Raw genomic sequence first — 16286 nt, 5'->3', positions numbered from 1 at the left:
AGAATATAAGATGGTGTTGTCCTGTTTGTGGATAGAATACGGTGTATATTATTCAAGTTCTGTTGGCTGGATCTGTAGTTTCAGGGAGGGGCAGATCCTATGTGAGAAAGCAGAGGGATGCTAAGAGATTGCAGTGACCAGCCTCCTGGCCCAATGCAATACACAGTGACCAGCCTCCTGGCCCACCCTATGTCCACATAGCGTTGAAGCTCAGCCACTTGCTTCCAGGTCATTCCCCAAGAGGCCCTGATTCTTCATCGTCCGCCATCGGTCCTTGATCGCCACAGCCGTCCGGTTCTTAAAGGGGAATGCCTGGCAGATGGCTTTCCACCTCCCTTCCCCAAACTTCTTCACACCTTCCTTAATCCACTGAGACTCCTCTGAAGTCCAGATCTAGAAAGAAGAGGGCACAGGCTCTCGTGAGCAACCATCAAGTGCTGCAAGACTTGCCCCCTGCCCCCATGACAGAACGACAGATACCCCACCCTCTGGAGATGGCTCCATGGCTGTTGCTAACAGAGGATTACCGCTGACATGGGCTGTAGCCCAGTGACTCACAGCAGGCAAAAATCTGGCCCATTTTTCGAGAGATTAAACCCAACTTGATGGCACACTCTCCACACTTAGTTCTCCTTCTGCAAAATGTGGGTAATAAAATTCAGCCACCTTACAGTGTGGTTCAAGAGGCTATCAAAGATAGCAGATATGACGTACTGAGATTGCCCAGGCTTCTTGGAAACATCTGGGTATCCAAGACTCTTGATCAGTGATGGCCAAACTTGGCCCTCCGGCTGTTTTGGGATTACAACTCCCATTATCCCTAGCTAACAGGACCAGTGGTCAGGGATGATGGGAATTGTACTCCCAAAACAGCTGGAGGGCCAAGTCTGGCCCTCACTGCCCTTGATTAGTTAACTAGGAGATGCCCCTTAGTCCCGTGGTTGAACACGCAGAAGATCCCAGCTTCAAACCTGTGACATATCCAGGCAGAGCTGCGAAAGAGACACCTTGCCTGAAAGCAATAATGAGCTAGATGGACCAGGATTCAGCATATGGCAGCTTCCTATGTTCCCATTAATGGGGATTTCATCAGTTACTTCATTTGGGAGAGGGGGTCCTCATCAACTGGCCTCCATTTAGAGGGGTCTTATCAAGGCAGACCTATCTGTCCTCACTGGTGTGCTCAGCTCCAGACTGGGTGTAGGCTTGGTTACCTTCTTTTTAGAACCCAAGGCGGAAGTGCTGCTGCTGCTGCTGCTGCTGCTGCTGCTGCTGCTGCTTTTTCCCTTCGATTCTGAAACACAAATTCAGGATGCATGGAACCACTCAGTAAGCTGGTTATTGCTACTGGCTCAGTAATTGGGAGGTTTTACCACTACTGTCCCTCATCAGAAATCCAGGGTAGTGGTCAATTTCTACCCAGCCCTTGGCAGCATGATGCGTAGGCAGCCAACTACTGATGAAACTACGTTGGGGTTGCCAGACATGCCAGATATGTCCTCTTTTATTACCGTATATACTCGAGTATAAGCCGACCCGAATATAAGCTGAGGCACCTAATTACAGCACATAAAACTGGGAAAACTTATTGACTCAAGTATAAGCCGGTTCACCACACAACAAAACTGGTGGTGACGGCAGCGGTGGAAGAAGAACAATCAGCCCAAAAGGGCTGCTTTCGGGCTGCTTGTTCCTCCACCGCCAACAGCGGCAAAGGCGGAGGAGGAGAAAGGAGCAGCCTGAAAGGGCTCCTTTCGGGCCGCTTGTCCCTCTGCCGCCACCTCTGCCGCTCGCAAGAGCAGGCATAGGAGCCGTGATTAGGAGAGGCACAGCGCAGCACCTCTCCCAACCCCAGCTCCTGTGCCTGCCCTTGCAAGAGGCGGGTGGGACCAGCGGCTAGAAAGGGCTCTTTTCGGGCCACTCATCCCTCCGCCACCACCGCACTCGATTATAAGCCAAGGGGGGCTTTTTCAGCATAAAAAATGTGCTGAAAAAGTCGGATTATACTCAAGTATATACGGTAAATGAAAGCTTGGCCGACTCTATTCACCACTGCTGCTGCCAGCCCAAGCTGGGAAAAGAGGCACATGGGTGCGCTTCTTTCCCTGGCTCAGGCTGTCCTCTTTTTTGCTCTTCAAGATATGTGCACAGAGCCATGGTTGAGCATCCTGCAGAACAAGAAGCCAGTCTGAGGCAAAAGGCAATGATTTTGTCCGTGCTGCTGCTGTGCACTTGGAGCAGGCAGTCCAAATGTTTTACTTTTTTGAGCCAAGAGCTGTACCCCAAAACCCCTCTGCTTACTGTGTACAGGATACTAGCTGCTTCACCAGGTTCCAAATCTATGGAGCAGACAATGGGAACTCCAAGCTTCTGGCATTCTGACATTCAGAGGAGAGCCTCAGCTGCTTGGCCGCTTTGCTCTTTTGAGAGTAGCTTTGCTATATTTCTGCAATAGCAGCCTTGGGGCAAAGAAACCTTGATCATGCCAAGCACCCAAACCCGAGCAAGCAGATTCAAACAGTTGCTGCTTACCCAGGTGTCGGGGGTCTCTGGTGGTCTCTGGCCGGTCCCGGTCCCTATGAACCTCTTCACCACCTGGGAGATCCTCTTCTTCATTCTGATCTGGACAAATTAGTCTCCTCTTAGCTAATCTGAATGGAACAGGGAAACACAAGTGAGGAAAGACTTACCCCACAAGGAGATGGGACAGGACTGAGCTGCATCAGTTAATGTCACACATAACCAAGTTGGGGGGTTCCCGCTCTCTGGCCCCATAATCAGTGTGCTTAGGGACCCTGAGCATTCACTAGGGTGTGGCCTGGAGGCAGCATGGTTCTCCTCCTCCCTTTGGCACTTGGCTGCGTGGAAATCAGAAGCCAAACATGGATGCGAGGCCATCCTCTGAGGCGAGCATCTGCAAAAGAAAGAAACCTCAGCAGGTTGCTCCACAAGTTTTGCCAGTTTATGTTGCTGACCTCACCCCAAAGACCTTGCTCCCCTGGCAGCAGGTGCAATTTGAGTTGGAGTGCTGAGAGCCAGAAGTTGTATGGCAAAAGAGCTGCCCAGCATGGCCAAGGAGTCAAAACTGGAAGAGGCCATAGGCTGCTAACCTGTCCGTGTCACTGGAAGCTGCTGAGACAGTGGCATCAGCAACTAGAGCAGGCTCTGCAGCTCCACTGGTTTCTTCTTCTGGCTTTGAAGCTGCCTGGCACTCATCAACCACTTTAGCAACTTCCAAAACAGCTCCCTTTGCCTCCATCAAAAGCCTTGCAACTGTCTCACGGCCTCCCTCCAGAGACTTTGGCTCTTCTTCCACTGTATTGCTAAGCCCTCCCTCAGGCCTGGGCTCTTCCAAAGTCTCATCAGATCTTCCCACAGATTCAGGCTTATCTGCTGCTGCTGCCAACTCTGAGGTTTCTTCCACCATTTCCCCCTTGCTGGCCATTTCCAAAGGATTGAGCCCGGTCTCCATCTGATCGTCCAAATCCATTTTTGCAATCTTAAACAGAGAGTGTGAACACAGTTACTTTCTTTTTCTTTTTCTACTTCTATAGAGCAGCCATGCCCAAGCTGGTGCCCTGAAGATGCTTTACCTACAACTCCCCTAAGCCCCAGGCAGCACAGCCTCAGGATGCTGGAGCTGTTGGGTATTGCTAGTCCAAAACATTGTCAGGTTACAAGCTTGATATATGTCTAATGTGACATTGCAGCCCTGTTCTGTTCTGCAGTGGGGCACTTTGCTCTTCACAAAAATATTTCCCAAACACATAATAGTTAGTCCAAGGAAAAAGCTGGCTCACATAGTTTTCCATCACCACACGTTGAGTGACAGTGGCTCTCCAGGGTTCCAAGCAGGGGACATTCCCAGTCCTAGCTAGAGATGTCAGGGATTGAACTTGGGACCCTCTGCATGCAAAGCAGATGCTCGGCTACTGAGCTATAGTCCTCCCACTACTACAACAATCAAACAACCCCCATGCCCTTGCTTACCTCTAGGAGAAAGGGCTCAGGGGCACTCCAGCAGCTTTCTAAAGACAGAAGGATTCTCTGCTGGAAAACTTTGTCAGAGAAGTTCAAGATGGCTGGATGACTTAAGTTTTTCCTTTGGATGATTCTCTGCAACATTGACCTCATTTTCTAAGAAAAGGGAAATGTTTTTCAGAACTTGCAAGCAAATTGCAGCGCAGGGCAGAGATAAAAGCAATTTTTGCAGTCATTAGACGTTTAAACAAAGCAAGCCAAACCACAAGAGCAGTCTAGGTAATGTCACTAATGCATGAAAGTAATGATGGCTAGAGCACAATCGGTAGCAACATGTGCTGCTTGCAGATATAATTTTTCTCATTACGTAAAGAGGAAAATAAACTCCTAAGTATTTAAGACACTCACTGAATTGGAGAATGTGGGAAGGACAAACCATGACTCTGCTTTGTAGTGAAATGACCCTACAAGAGGCACATTTCAACAACAACAATTGCAACATGAACTCATACCTGCTGAAAGCTCACCTGGGAACTTGGGTCCTTTGTCATGTGTTTATTCAAGATCATTCTGGCTTGTCCATATTTTTTGTTTTTTTATGCTGGTTATGACAGCCTGAAGAAGAAAGACAAAATAATGGTTTGCAAGGAAGACTTTGGGGGAATGTTCCTACTGTTTGGGAGCAACTCCCCGGCAGTTTTCTAGATCTGCTTTACATTTTCAACTCAGTGGGTTTTCATTGTGTAATATTAGATCACTTATTCAAGAAAATTATTTTTACATTCAAGTAAGGCAAGCTACTTAAATATCTGTAGGCTAACAACATTGGAATAATGTATGTCTTAGGAGAGTCAGTCAAGAAGCCAATTTTTCCTGGATTACCCTGGATTTCCGGAAGAAGGAAAACATGCTGAGTTCCAATAAACTCAGGCACCTTTGAGCATATATTTCTCTCTCATTTCATCCCACCTTATAGGAATCTTGCCTCCTTGCTTCTACTAACTTTTGTGAACTTATTGAAAAGCTTAATTTAAGCATGGAGAAAAATAGGGAAGAGTTAATCCTGGCATTGAATTAGAACCTTAATTAAACCCCTTCTGAAATATACTGCATTTTGAAACTTAAAGACAGCTGTCCTCAGACTTTCTAACTAGGCTGAGAAACAGTCATCAGTGCCTACAGAAGAGGAAATGCTAACACTTACCGCTTCCTTTATCTTTTGTCTTATCTCTTCTGCTACCTCACTGTTTAAGTCCAGTTCGTCCTTCATCTTATCCAAAATAACAAGGGCATCTTCAAGAGGCATTAACTTGGTCTCGGGATCAATGGTCCAATCTTCATCAATCTTAGACAGAAACTGCACCATCTGCAGCTGAATGCCAATACATTTCTCTTCTGCTAGGGGCCGTGCAAGCACAGCTGGAGAAGAACAAGACAGTCCAAACAGTCACTGAGCAAAATCAGATAGTTCAGCAAATCAGGTGTAATGAGGCTTGGGCCAGGGCACCAAAGCCCTGTCCCATACCTTATACCCCTGACCATATACAGACAGCCAACTTCATCCCAACATGCCCTTTGGCCCAGGAGTATCCATATATACACAAACACATGGCTTTCTAGTGTCTTCATCTTTGTGGTCAGATATTTTGTTGGGGCTCCTGTTTTGTAGGGCAGAAATGCAGTATGTACAGATTTTATTTACAGACATACAGAAATAATTACTGTAAGAAAATGGGTGGTAAAGTAGTTGAGCTTCTTAAAACTATATTCCAAAGGTGCTAGGCCATTCCTAGCGGTTGGCTTCTGGAAACCATCACACTCAACTACAGGCCATACCCAAAACTCATTAAACTCATTCTCTTAATATACGCATCAACATTCTCCAATTTGAAATAGATTTCAAGAGGGCGCTGAAGTTTTCAGGTACAGTGGTACCTCGGTTTAAGAACAGTCCTGTTTAAGAACAATTTGGTTTATGAACTCCACAAAACTGGAAATAGTGTCTCAGTTTGAGAACTTTACCTCAGTCTAAGAACGGAATATGAATGGTGGAAGGGCACCGGCGGCTCAAGGTCTCATTAGGGAAGGTGCACCTCGGTTTAAGAACCATTTCGGTTTAAGAACGGACTTCCAGAATGGATTAAGTTCATAAATCGAGGTACCACTGTACTTAGGAGGCTAAGGGTGGGTGGGGGGATCCTCACTCTTCTCGTGACCATCTGTGATGGGCTTTAGGAGGCATTCATTTAAGGGGGCATGTATCCTAACCATCTTGCTGAGAATCACAACTGGCTGTTTTCAGACCTTCCTTTTGGGTTCTGTGCTCTTGGTTAGTTGTACGTTGTGCCTTTTCTTTTAAAATCGGTTCCCTTAATTTCTAAAGGCAAATGACAAACATTCCAGGGATATAGATTGTATTATATTTTAAGTTGCTTTAGGTTCACTCTTTCTTAAATGAAAACACCTAATGACTATTAAATGTGACTATTAAATGTGACTATTAAATACGTAATAGTGACATAAGTGGAACCGGGGCTATTAGGCAATATATTTTAATGTTTGATGTTTTAGTATGTTCTGATTTACTGTATGCTGTGAGCCGTCCAGAGCGGCTGAGGAAACCCAGCCACATGGGCGGGGTATAAATGATAAAATTATTATTATTATTATTAGTTATTTACATTCATGTTCCTCAGCAGGAAGTACAGTGGTACCTCGGGTTACATACGCTTCAGGTTACAGACTCCGCTAACCCAGAAATAGTGCTTCAGGTTAAGAACGTTGCTTCAGGATGAGAACAGAAATTGTGCTCCGGCGGCGCGGCGGCTGGGGGAGGCCCCATTAGCTCAAGTGGTGCTTCAGGTTAAGAACAGTTTCAGGTTAAGCACGGACCTCCGGAACGAATTAAGTCCCCGAGGTACCACTGTACCTTGAGAATTCTTTCACCCAGCGCCAATCTTCCCCAAATGCCCCTTTCGTAAAACTAGCTGGTCTCCTCACCATAGACGACGTCCCGCAGCTGGCGAAAGTCCCGGCTGCGGCCGGCCCGGAAAGCCTGAAGGGCCTGGTGGACGTAGAAGGGGACCGTCCAGCGGTTCACCGCCTCCTCGAGGGCCTTTTCGCGAGCCTCCGCGGCTCCTTCGGGCGCTCCGCAGCCACCCTCCTCCATCGTCCCTCCTACCGTGCGCCAACACGCCGGGAAGGGGGCGTAGCGCAAGTTGCACCCTTTAAGGATTCCTGCCCCTGACGTGGTCGGTGGGCGAGGCAGGAGGGCGTCGGGGGGGGGGGCCGCCGAGAGCATCGCTGGCTCAGAGCCCGGGACCCTGGAGTCTCAGCGCATCCCGGTCCCAGCGGGGCTCTTGGCTCGCTCCTCTGCCTGGAGGCCCCCAAAGCGCAGAGGGTGGAAGGGAAGGCGATGGGCAGCGCGCTGCTTGCCCAGGGAAATCCTACACGTGGTGATTTGAGCCCTTAAAGGAAACGAATTCCTTCCTCCATGTCCAGGTCTTCCAACAGTGTTCCCCATCTTCAATTTGGGCATCCACTTAGTCCTGTACTGAGAATCATCTTCCCTGCCTCTTCCACTCGGTCTACAGAAACGTCACACCCTGGAGATTTGCTTTGTGTGGTTTGCTATACTGCCCTTTCTCTTCCTGAGAGTCAGGAGTGGAGTTTCAAGACAGCCCTGGGAAGTAGGCTAGGGCAAGGCTTGCCTGAGGCTACCCAATAAAGGTTGCCCTCCCCTCCACATTGATTTTCCAAATACTCTTTCCTCCTCTGGAGGAGCAAATCCTGCATTTCAAAGGGTTGGACTTGATGATCCTTGAGGAACCCTTGCAACTCTGCAAGTCTATTAAATCAAGGGGGCAGCCGGGCAGCTTCCCACAGACATCAGACAGAGAAATCAGACTTGGGGAGGATAGAGGACGGAGCATAGCAGCCTCGAAAATAAGGGATCAGCAAAATAGCTGTCAACTTTCGGATTTGAAAATAAGGGATCAGCAGCCTCACCTGTCCCGGGGACAGTCTACGGAATATCGAACAATCCGGGATAGCAGCGGGAAAGGGCGGGAAACGGCGCTCAAATAAGGGAATTTCCCGCAAAAAAAAAAAGGAAAGGTTGACAGCTATGGGACGGAGCACGAGGGCACTGGCTAAGGAAGGGAATGCGCCCCCGGTATCATCCCTGAGGTGGGGGTGACATCGCCGCCGGGCCCCCCTAGGATGCTCGCCGCGAGTGGCACCGCCCCCGTGGGACTGTCGCGGCAGGCGGTGCCGCCCCCGTGCTCGCCACTCCGCCCCTCTGGGACGATCGCCCCACCCCCGGGTGCACAGCATGTGCGCTGCTCTGGGTACCAGCTCCGCCTCTGCACTCATATATCCCCAGCGGAACCACACCTCCATGCCCCTGATATTTAGTTGCAGGTAGATATTTAGTTGATATTTAGTTGCAGGTAGATATTTAGTTGATATTTAGTTGCTGGTAGATATTTAGTTGATATTTAGTTGATATTTAGTTGCCGTGTTGGTCTACCGTAGTCGAAAGAAAAGAAAAGAAATCCTTCCAGTAGCGCCTTAGAGACCAACTAAGTTTGTTATTGGTATGATCTTTAGCGCGCATGCACACTTCTTCAGGTACACTCAGTACAGTGGTACCTCGGGTTACAGACGCGTCAGGTTACAGACTCCGCTAGCCCAGAAATAGTACGTTGCTTCAGGATGAGAGCAGAAATCGTGGGGTGGTGGCGCGGCGGCAGCGGGAGGCCCCATTAGCTAAAGTGGTACCTCAGGTTAAGAACAGTTTCAGGTTAAGAACGGACCTCTGGATCGAATTAAGTTCTTAACCCGAGGTACCACTGTATTTAGATAACATTATTTATAACATTTAGATAACATTAGGTTAGGAACAACTTTTACAAGGGGTAGAAACATTACAGAGAGGTTTTCCTAGCTGACCAAGACGGAATAGGGATGGGGAGGAAACAGGCAATCCATTTTTATCTACCCCTTTACTGCTGATTCTTGGTCAGGCATTTTTCCTTCCATACCTTTTGATCCATATGTTTTTTTCCAGATTCCAGACTGTTCCGGATTTGATTGCAGTTTATTACTACTTTAATTAATTAATTAATTAATTAATTAATTAATTAATTAATTTTCTAAATACAGCCTTTCATCCAAAGATCACATGATGGTTCAAGACATAAAAGTTTTTCGGGTCCCTTGGGGTTTGGACATTTGACAGAGGACTCCTGTCACTGGACTCTTGGCACCTCCAAATCTTCCTGTTGGATATTTGTTGGCAAAGGGTTGCTCCAGCAGATTGTATTCATACATTGGTCATTGAAAGAAAGGAAGGAAAAAAAACAGAAGGACTATATGAGGACAACCCCAACCCCAAACCCTGCTCACCATTTTTAGTTTGCTTGGACAGAGCATGAACCAATTCCATAATTCCATATTATGATATCTCAACATTAGGTAAGAATGGGATGGCGTGCTCCTTACTCAGGTCCTCGCTGATTGCTCCAACTGAGTTCTTGAGAGCGCTTTCGGGGGGGGGGGCGGGGGGGAGTGGGAAAAGAGGAAATATAGATATGTATCAAGAGTAAAGCAGCCCGAGAGCGCGGCTGACATATGTCCGGATTTTCCCGTACACACACACACGGGATACGAAAATAGCAACCGGGGGGTGTTTTAGGAAACGCAAAAAATGCTGTGCCCTGCCGCTACCTTTCCTCCCGAGACTCCTCCCTCCAGGCCAGATCTCCGCTGTGCCAGGAAGCCTGGCTCTCTGGGAACGTAGTGCCAGCTGGAGCTGCGTCAGCATCGTAGGATCCTAGGCAGCCTTGTCAAAATCAGGCAGGCGTCGGGAAGGAGTTCCTAGTCCACAGGCAAAGGTGTTTACACAAAAGGAGCAAGGCGTGGGTGGCTTAAGGTGTTTCTGGGCATTGTGCAAAAATACATAAGTATCTCTTTCATAAGTATGCTAACTCCTGAGAGAGAGAGAGAGAGAGAGAGAGAGAGAGAATGAGCCCTATTCCAGGACTACTGTCGTGGGTTTATTTTGGCGTTTCCGCTAAAAAATGCTCAACAACTTTCATGGTGTCCTGGTTTTTACCTTTCGGAATATAGCAACCCTGTCCAAGAGCTACAAACCAAGGAGGCCCAACATATTGGTATCAAAATAGATTCAACAGAGTACAGATCTAGATCTGTGTTAATTATTTGTTGGGAAATCTGGAGACTTACACATAGTGGGGCTTATGTTAATTCAGAGTAGAGAGATACCTGCGGATTGGCCAGCATCTACTGATGTATTGGTAGAGTTCCTACTCCTGAAATAAATGAATTAAGAGGGATTGATGGTTCTACAATAAAGGAAGTCATTTCACTGCTTGGACATCTGGAACGAAGACTCGAAGAGACAGGGCTTTAGTAAAAAAAGAAAAAAGGCAAAGGACCCATGACCGTTAAGTCCAGTCGCAGACAACTCTGGGATTGCGGCACTCATCTCGCTTTACAGGCCGAGGGAGCCGGTTCTTTTTATTCCATTGTAATTTGACTATCCTCAACAAACAGTAGCGAACTATTATTTTATTAAAAATAATAATTTTTAAATGATTTCAAAAATGTATAAACAAAACAGTAAGTTTTCCTCATTCTCCATCCTCCCACCCCTGAACAGAAGACTTACCATATACCATATTTTTTGCACCATAACACTCACTTTTTTTCCTCCTAGAAAGTAAGGGGAAATGTCTGTGTGTGTTATGGAGGAAATGCCTACGGGTGGCATGCCTACGGATTTTCCTCCTCTAAAAACTATGTGCGTGTTATGGTCGGGTGCGTGTTATAGAGCGAAAAATACGGTATATATAAGATTTTGCCATACGTCCATGTGTGTGGTCGGTGGCTGCCTGTCATCACGATGTTCATTTGAATATTTTATGGTGAGATACCAAATAAAATGTCTGCATCAGCTGTATTGTTCAATGCATGTACCCTCTTCATTAGTTTTTCAGTTAGGGTAATTGTTCTTACATTCTCTCTCCATGGTGTGATATGCAGATGTTTCTTCCAATTCTGTGTTATAAGTAATAGTGTGGCCACCAGAAGGAAAATAATGATCCTTATATAAGAAAGCAAGTTGGTCTTCCTTAAAAATTGTTAATAACCCAAACTTTGATTACACAGCACTTTCTGATTTCTAATATTGCTTCAATGAATAGGTAAAGGGACCCCTGACCATTAGGTCCAGTCCTGGCTGGGGTTGCGGCGCTCATCTCGCTTTACTGGCCTTGGGAGCCGGCGTACAGCTTCCGGGTCATGTGGCCAGCATGACTAAGCCGCTTCTGGTGAACCAGAGCAGTGCACGGAAATGCCGTTTACCTTCCCGCGGGAATGGTACCTATTTATCGACTTGCACTTTGACGTGCTTTCAAACTGCTAGGTTGGCAGGAGGCTTCAGTGAATATTCCTCCCCATAATGTCCACCTTATAGGGAATGTTGTACCAGTTGCTCTGCATCTCTCCAGTATGCTGGCAAATATGTTTTGTCTATGTAAATGTCTTAAGGGTGTTTAGATGCCATCTGCCATCTGTGAATTAACTTGACTGAGTTTTCTCTAAGCCTTTTTCTTTACATTTCACAGTTAGATTTCTTTCTTTCTTTTAAATAATGTTTTCATTTGTTTTTCATGGTACAGAAGATACATTTTGAGAAAACAATTTCCAACAGTAAACAACAAATAACTTGTCCTGATAAAATTACAGACTTTTGTCATGCTATGTAATAAAGTTGCATTTGATTGCTCCAAAAAAATCATGCCACATTTTCCCATGAGTGTTGGGTGGATTCCTGCCACAGTCAGAACAAGATATGTGTTCAATAAACATTTGCCCTATGTTATGAAAGGAATAGGGATTGTGTTTGCCACTTGGCCCTGACATGTTGTTTCTCTGCCAATGTGACTGAAGGAGCGTTTCCAGCCCCATCATTCATCCCGGACACTGAGGTCCTCCTAGGGTCTTCTGGCGGTTTCCTCACTGTGGGAAGTGAAGTTACAGGGAACCTGGCAAAGGGCCTTCTCAGCGGTAGCACCCTCCCTGTGGAATGCCCTCCCTTCAGATGTAAAGGAGATAAAGAACTACACAATTTTTAGAAGTCCTCTGAAAGCAGTCCTGTATTGGGAAGTTTTTTTATTTGATGATTTATTATGCTTTTATATCCTCCTGGAAGCCTCCCAGAGTGGCTGGGGAAACCCAGCCAAATGGGCATGTCCTATTATTATTATTATTATTATTATTATTATTATTATTATTAACCATACTCTGGTACACCAAGAATCAGTGTTCATCCCAACACCAGTTTTCCAACATCTGGCTATCTCCATATAGCCAGCTGTCAACATAATGGCTAATTACGGTGGTACCTCGGGTTACATACGCTTCAGGTTACAGACGCTTCAGGTTACAGACTCCGCTAGCCCAGAAATAGTACCTTGGTTTAAGAACTTTGCTTCAGGATGAGAACAGAAATTGCATGGCGGTGGTATGGCGGCAGGAGGCCCCATTAGCTAAAGTGGTGCTTCAGGTTAAGAACAGTTTCAGGTTAAGAACGGTCCTCCAGAATGAATTAAGTTCTTAACCTTAGGTACCACTGTATTAGGGTAGTCTTGAGCGGGTGGGATCATAAGCCCAAGTAGTGCTAGTGCAGGAGACATTTCAATTGTTTTGTTATCTATAATTCCACCCTCATTTGGGCCAGGACATGCCATATTTACACCAGCTTTACAATTTCCCTCGCAAGATTCAACGTCTTACTAGCTGCAGTTTTGCAAGGTAGATTTTAGAAAAACCCCTACTCTGAAAGATACAATACTGCCCTTTCGGCACAAAACAGGTCGAATCCATCACACACGTTTTGTTTTATTTCCCATTCTGTGCAAAAATATATGATAAGTATTTGGGCCCCTTATTGAAGGAGGGGATTTATTGCACTGATTCTTCCAGGGTGTCGTATCTGCTGAACAATTGTAGATTGTGGATAAAGTGGAAATATTTTTGAGTGATGCTATGAACCTCACAATGTCTGGACAGGTTTGTCCTAAACTATCTTCTACTATGTTTCGTTAACTGTATTGTGTTCTGATCCATGTATATGATGCACTTTTTCTATGCCAATAAACGAGATTGGTTGATTTAATTGTTTTGTTATGTAACAAGCTATTTCTTTGAAGACACAACCCCGAAAAGGTTTGGTGATGTCACAAAACCACCACATATGGAAATATGTAGCTTTGACTGTGCAACCCCTCCGAAAATTAGGATCAGCTTCCTTCAATATTCCGGATAGCATGACCAGTGTATAGCGCCACCTAAGCAGAAGTTTTAATGAGGATTCCCTAATTTATGCAGAAACTGATTTCAATGGTCTCCTGGACCACAAAGTCATCCCACAATGATATGATTTTTATACCGGATCTGAAATTTCTATATTTGCCCTTTGGTTTGTGAATCAAATGGATTAGTTGAAAGGCATTGTAATAAGTTTGGAGGTGTGAGATTTAAACTCATCATTTTGAACACTTCCATGAATAATTTCGGAGCCTAGTACAGTAGTGTGTCCTCCCCCTCGTGTTTTGTTTTGTTTTGTTTTGTTAGTTGAGGTGCATGCAATATTTATTCAGAATAAATACAATTATAAGGTGCGGGAGGAGGGGTGGAGAGATAGATTGGGAGGGGGAAAGAAGAAGGTAGTAAACTTTAATTCATTTACATAGTGTATGTGTGAGGTTTTCTGTGTCAGCTCTGGCAGGGTCCTAGAGCCGTTCACTCCTCCCCAAAGATGGGCAATAACTTTATAGACTTCCGACTTTGGAAAGGCGGTGCATGGCTCTGTGCCACCCTCCAACAGCCACACAAAATGGACGCACTTTGTAATCTTTCCTAAAATGGCGGGCTATGTTAGACCAATATTTTTGGTGCCCCCAAGTGGATCTTCTAAATTTTGCAGCACCTCAGATCTTGAATAACTGCTATAGCATAGCACTATGTAAAAGTACCTCCAGAGGAATATACCCTACAACGAATGCAGGTCCTACGTGTAACAGGTCCTATATGAGTGGCAGCCTCTGGGAGGCCAATATTTGGCACCCTCAAGTGGATCTTCTCACCTTTGTGTGGGCAAGCCCTTACAAGGCTTCCAGCTTCAGGAAGGCAGTGCCAGGACTTTGGCAGCATCCCAGAATCTTTCCTGAAATCGCTGCCCCCAAGTGGAACTTCCTAATTTTGCAACTAGGGCTGAGCGATTTCAACATAATGATATGTCACTAGTTAAACATGGCAATATACTGATGCAACACACTGCCCACGGACTGCAAGAAGATCAAACCTATCCATTCTTAAGGAAATCAGCCCTGAGTGCTCACTGGAAGGACAGATCCTGAAACTGAGGCTCTAATACTTTGGCCACCTCATGAGAAGACTCCCTGGAAAAGACCCTGATATTGGGAAAGATTGAGGGCACAAGGAGAAGGGGACGGCAGAGGATGAGATGGTTGCACAGTGTTCTCGAAGCTACCAACATGGGTTTGACCAAATTGCGGGAGGCAGTGGAAGACAGGAGTGCCTGGCGTGCTCTGGTCCATGGGGTCACGAAGAGTCGGACACGACTAAACACTGGTTAAAATAAGGATGGGACTATGCAGAGGTGAATGGAAGGGATGATGTGCTGGGAACTGCTATTACTTAGGGATCTAAAATTCATAAAATCGTACTTACCTTTAACATATTGTTACAACCTTTATTTTATGGTACAGATAATTTTAAAATTCAGACTTTTTCTCTAAAATCAAACCTGTGTAAGTAATTAGTAGCCTGGATATCAAAGTTAAACTGGGAGAATATTTCCTAAGAGGCACAAGGGAGACACACAGAAGGAAGGGGACAAGTGAGGAATGAGGCTTAAAAAACCAGGCAAGGGTTATTTTTTGAAATAACCCCAGTTTAGGGAAGTAAATAAATAGAGCGCGCGCACACACACACAAACACACAGAGATTTCCAAAGTTTTCATGTCTGGGACACACTTTTTAGACATACATCATTTTGAGACACAGTAGCAAACTACAGGTTAAATGAATCCCTTTCCACCCCCCAGGAAAAAGGGGAGCGAGTGTTTGGGTGGCAGGACACACTTACGCATTGCGACACACAGTTTGGAAAGCTCTGCACTACAGCAAAGCTGCAATCGCATTTGTTTTACTCAGCTGTGGGAAGATGCTGTTCGGGCTCTGGCAGTTTCCCAGAGTCCTTGTGTTGCCCTTCCAAGGGCAGATAAAAAGGATCCTTAAAATTTTGTGCCACCTCAGCTGGGCACCCTGTGCAGAAAAACTGCCCATACTGCTCTGGCTCTTGGAAGGGAACTCCAGGGCTCTGGCAGCACCCTAGAGCCCTTCCCTCCTTCCCACAGCTAGGCAAGCACTTACTGGACTTTCCACTTTCGGGAGGTGGTGCCAGGGCTCTAGCACCGCCCTCCAACAGCCACACAAAATGGATGCACTTTGTAATCTTTCCTAAAATGGCTGCAGTCTATGGGAAGCTTTGCCGCCCCAAGTAGATCTTCTCAAGTATGCATCTTCTCACGTTTGTGTGGGCAAGCCCTTAATAGGCTTCCGGCTTCAGTATGGTGGTGCCAGGCCCTTGGAAGCACCTCAAGCGCCGCCCTCTTCCAACAGCCACACAAAATGGATGCACTTTGTAATCTTTCCTAAAATGGCGGCCAATTTGGCGCCCCCAAGAGGATCTTCTCAATTTTGCAAGGAGGGCTGAGCGATATCTTGCTTTTCAACATTGTGATATGTCATCGCAATATATACCAATACAGCACCATGTCTGTGTCTGAAATATGAACGGAGATATGTAGAGACAAACAGAGTTACGTGCCGGCAACTCATACTACTTAGGGGTCTAAAACTTATTCATTTTAAATTACGCTTAAGAAATTGTTACAACTGTGATTTTATATTACCAATAATTTTTAAAATAATACATTCTCTCTAAAATAAAAGCTGTAGAAGAAATTATCAGCGTAGATGTCAAAGGTAAGGTGAGAGAAAATTCGCTAACAGAGATAAGGGAGACACAGATGGGGGGGGGGGGCAACAGGAAGAAAGAGGCTTAAATAGGGCAAGAATTATTTTTATTGTTTTAAACTCAGCATTAAATACCAGAGTAGTGGAGGCTGCCAAGCGAGCCACAGTAACATGCCAGGCTTGGGGGAGGGGAGGCAGAAAAGGCTTCCTGC

At 45.9% G+C, this 16286-nt stretch overlaps 1 protein-coding gene across 1 annotated transcript; it reads right to left on the bottom strand.

Moving 5' to 3' along the window:
• Positions 1–183: 183 nt before the first annotated feature.
• Positions 184–8292, bottom strand: LOC114589280 (telomeric repeat-binding factor 2-like). Its single transcript, XM_077922664.1, is given in 10 exon segments — positions 184–393; positions 1215–1294; positions 2533–2685; positions 2739–2914; positions 3111–3499; positions 3991–4137; positions 4494–4577; positions 4579–4596; positions 5186–5400; positions 6982–8292. Coding segments are annotated over 10 exon segments (1746 nt in total). The 5' UTR covers positions 7283–8292; the 3' UTR covers positions 184–210.
• Between the last annotated feature and the right edge of the window lie 7994 nt (positions 8293–16286).

The sequence above is a fragment of the Podarcis muralis genome, chromosome Z (assembly GCF_964188315.1).
Source record: "Podarcis muralis chromosome Z, rPodMur119.hap1.1, whole genome shotgun sequence".
NCBI lineage: Eukaryota > Metazoa > Chordata > Lepidosauria > Squamata > Lacertidae > Podarcis > Podarcis muralis.
This window is presented reverse-complemented; position numbering and strand designations above follow the sequence as displayed.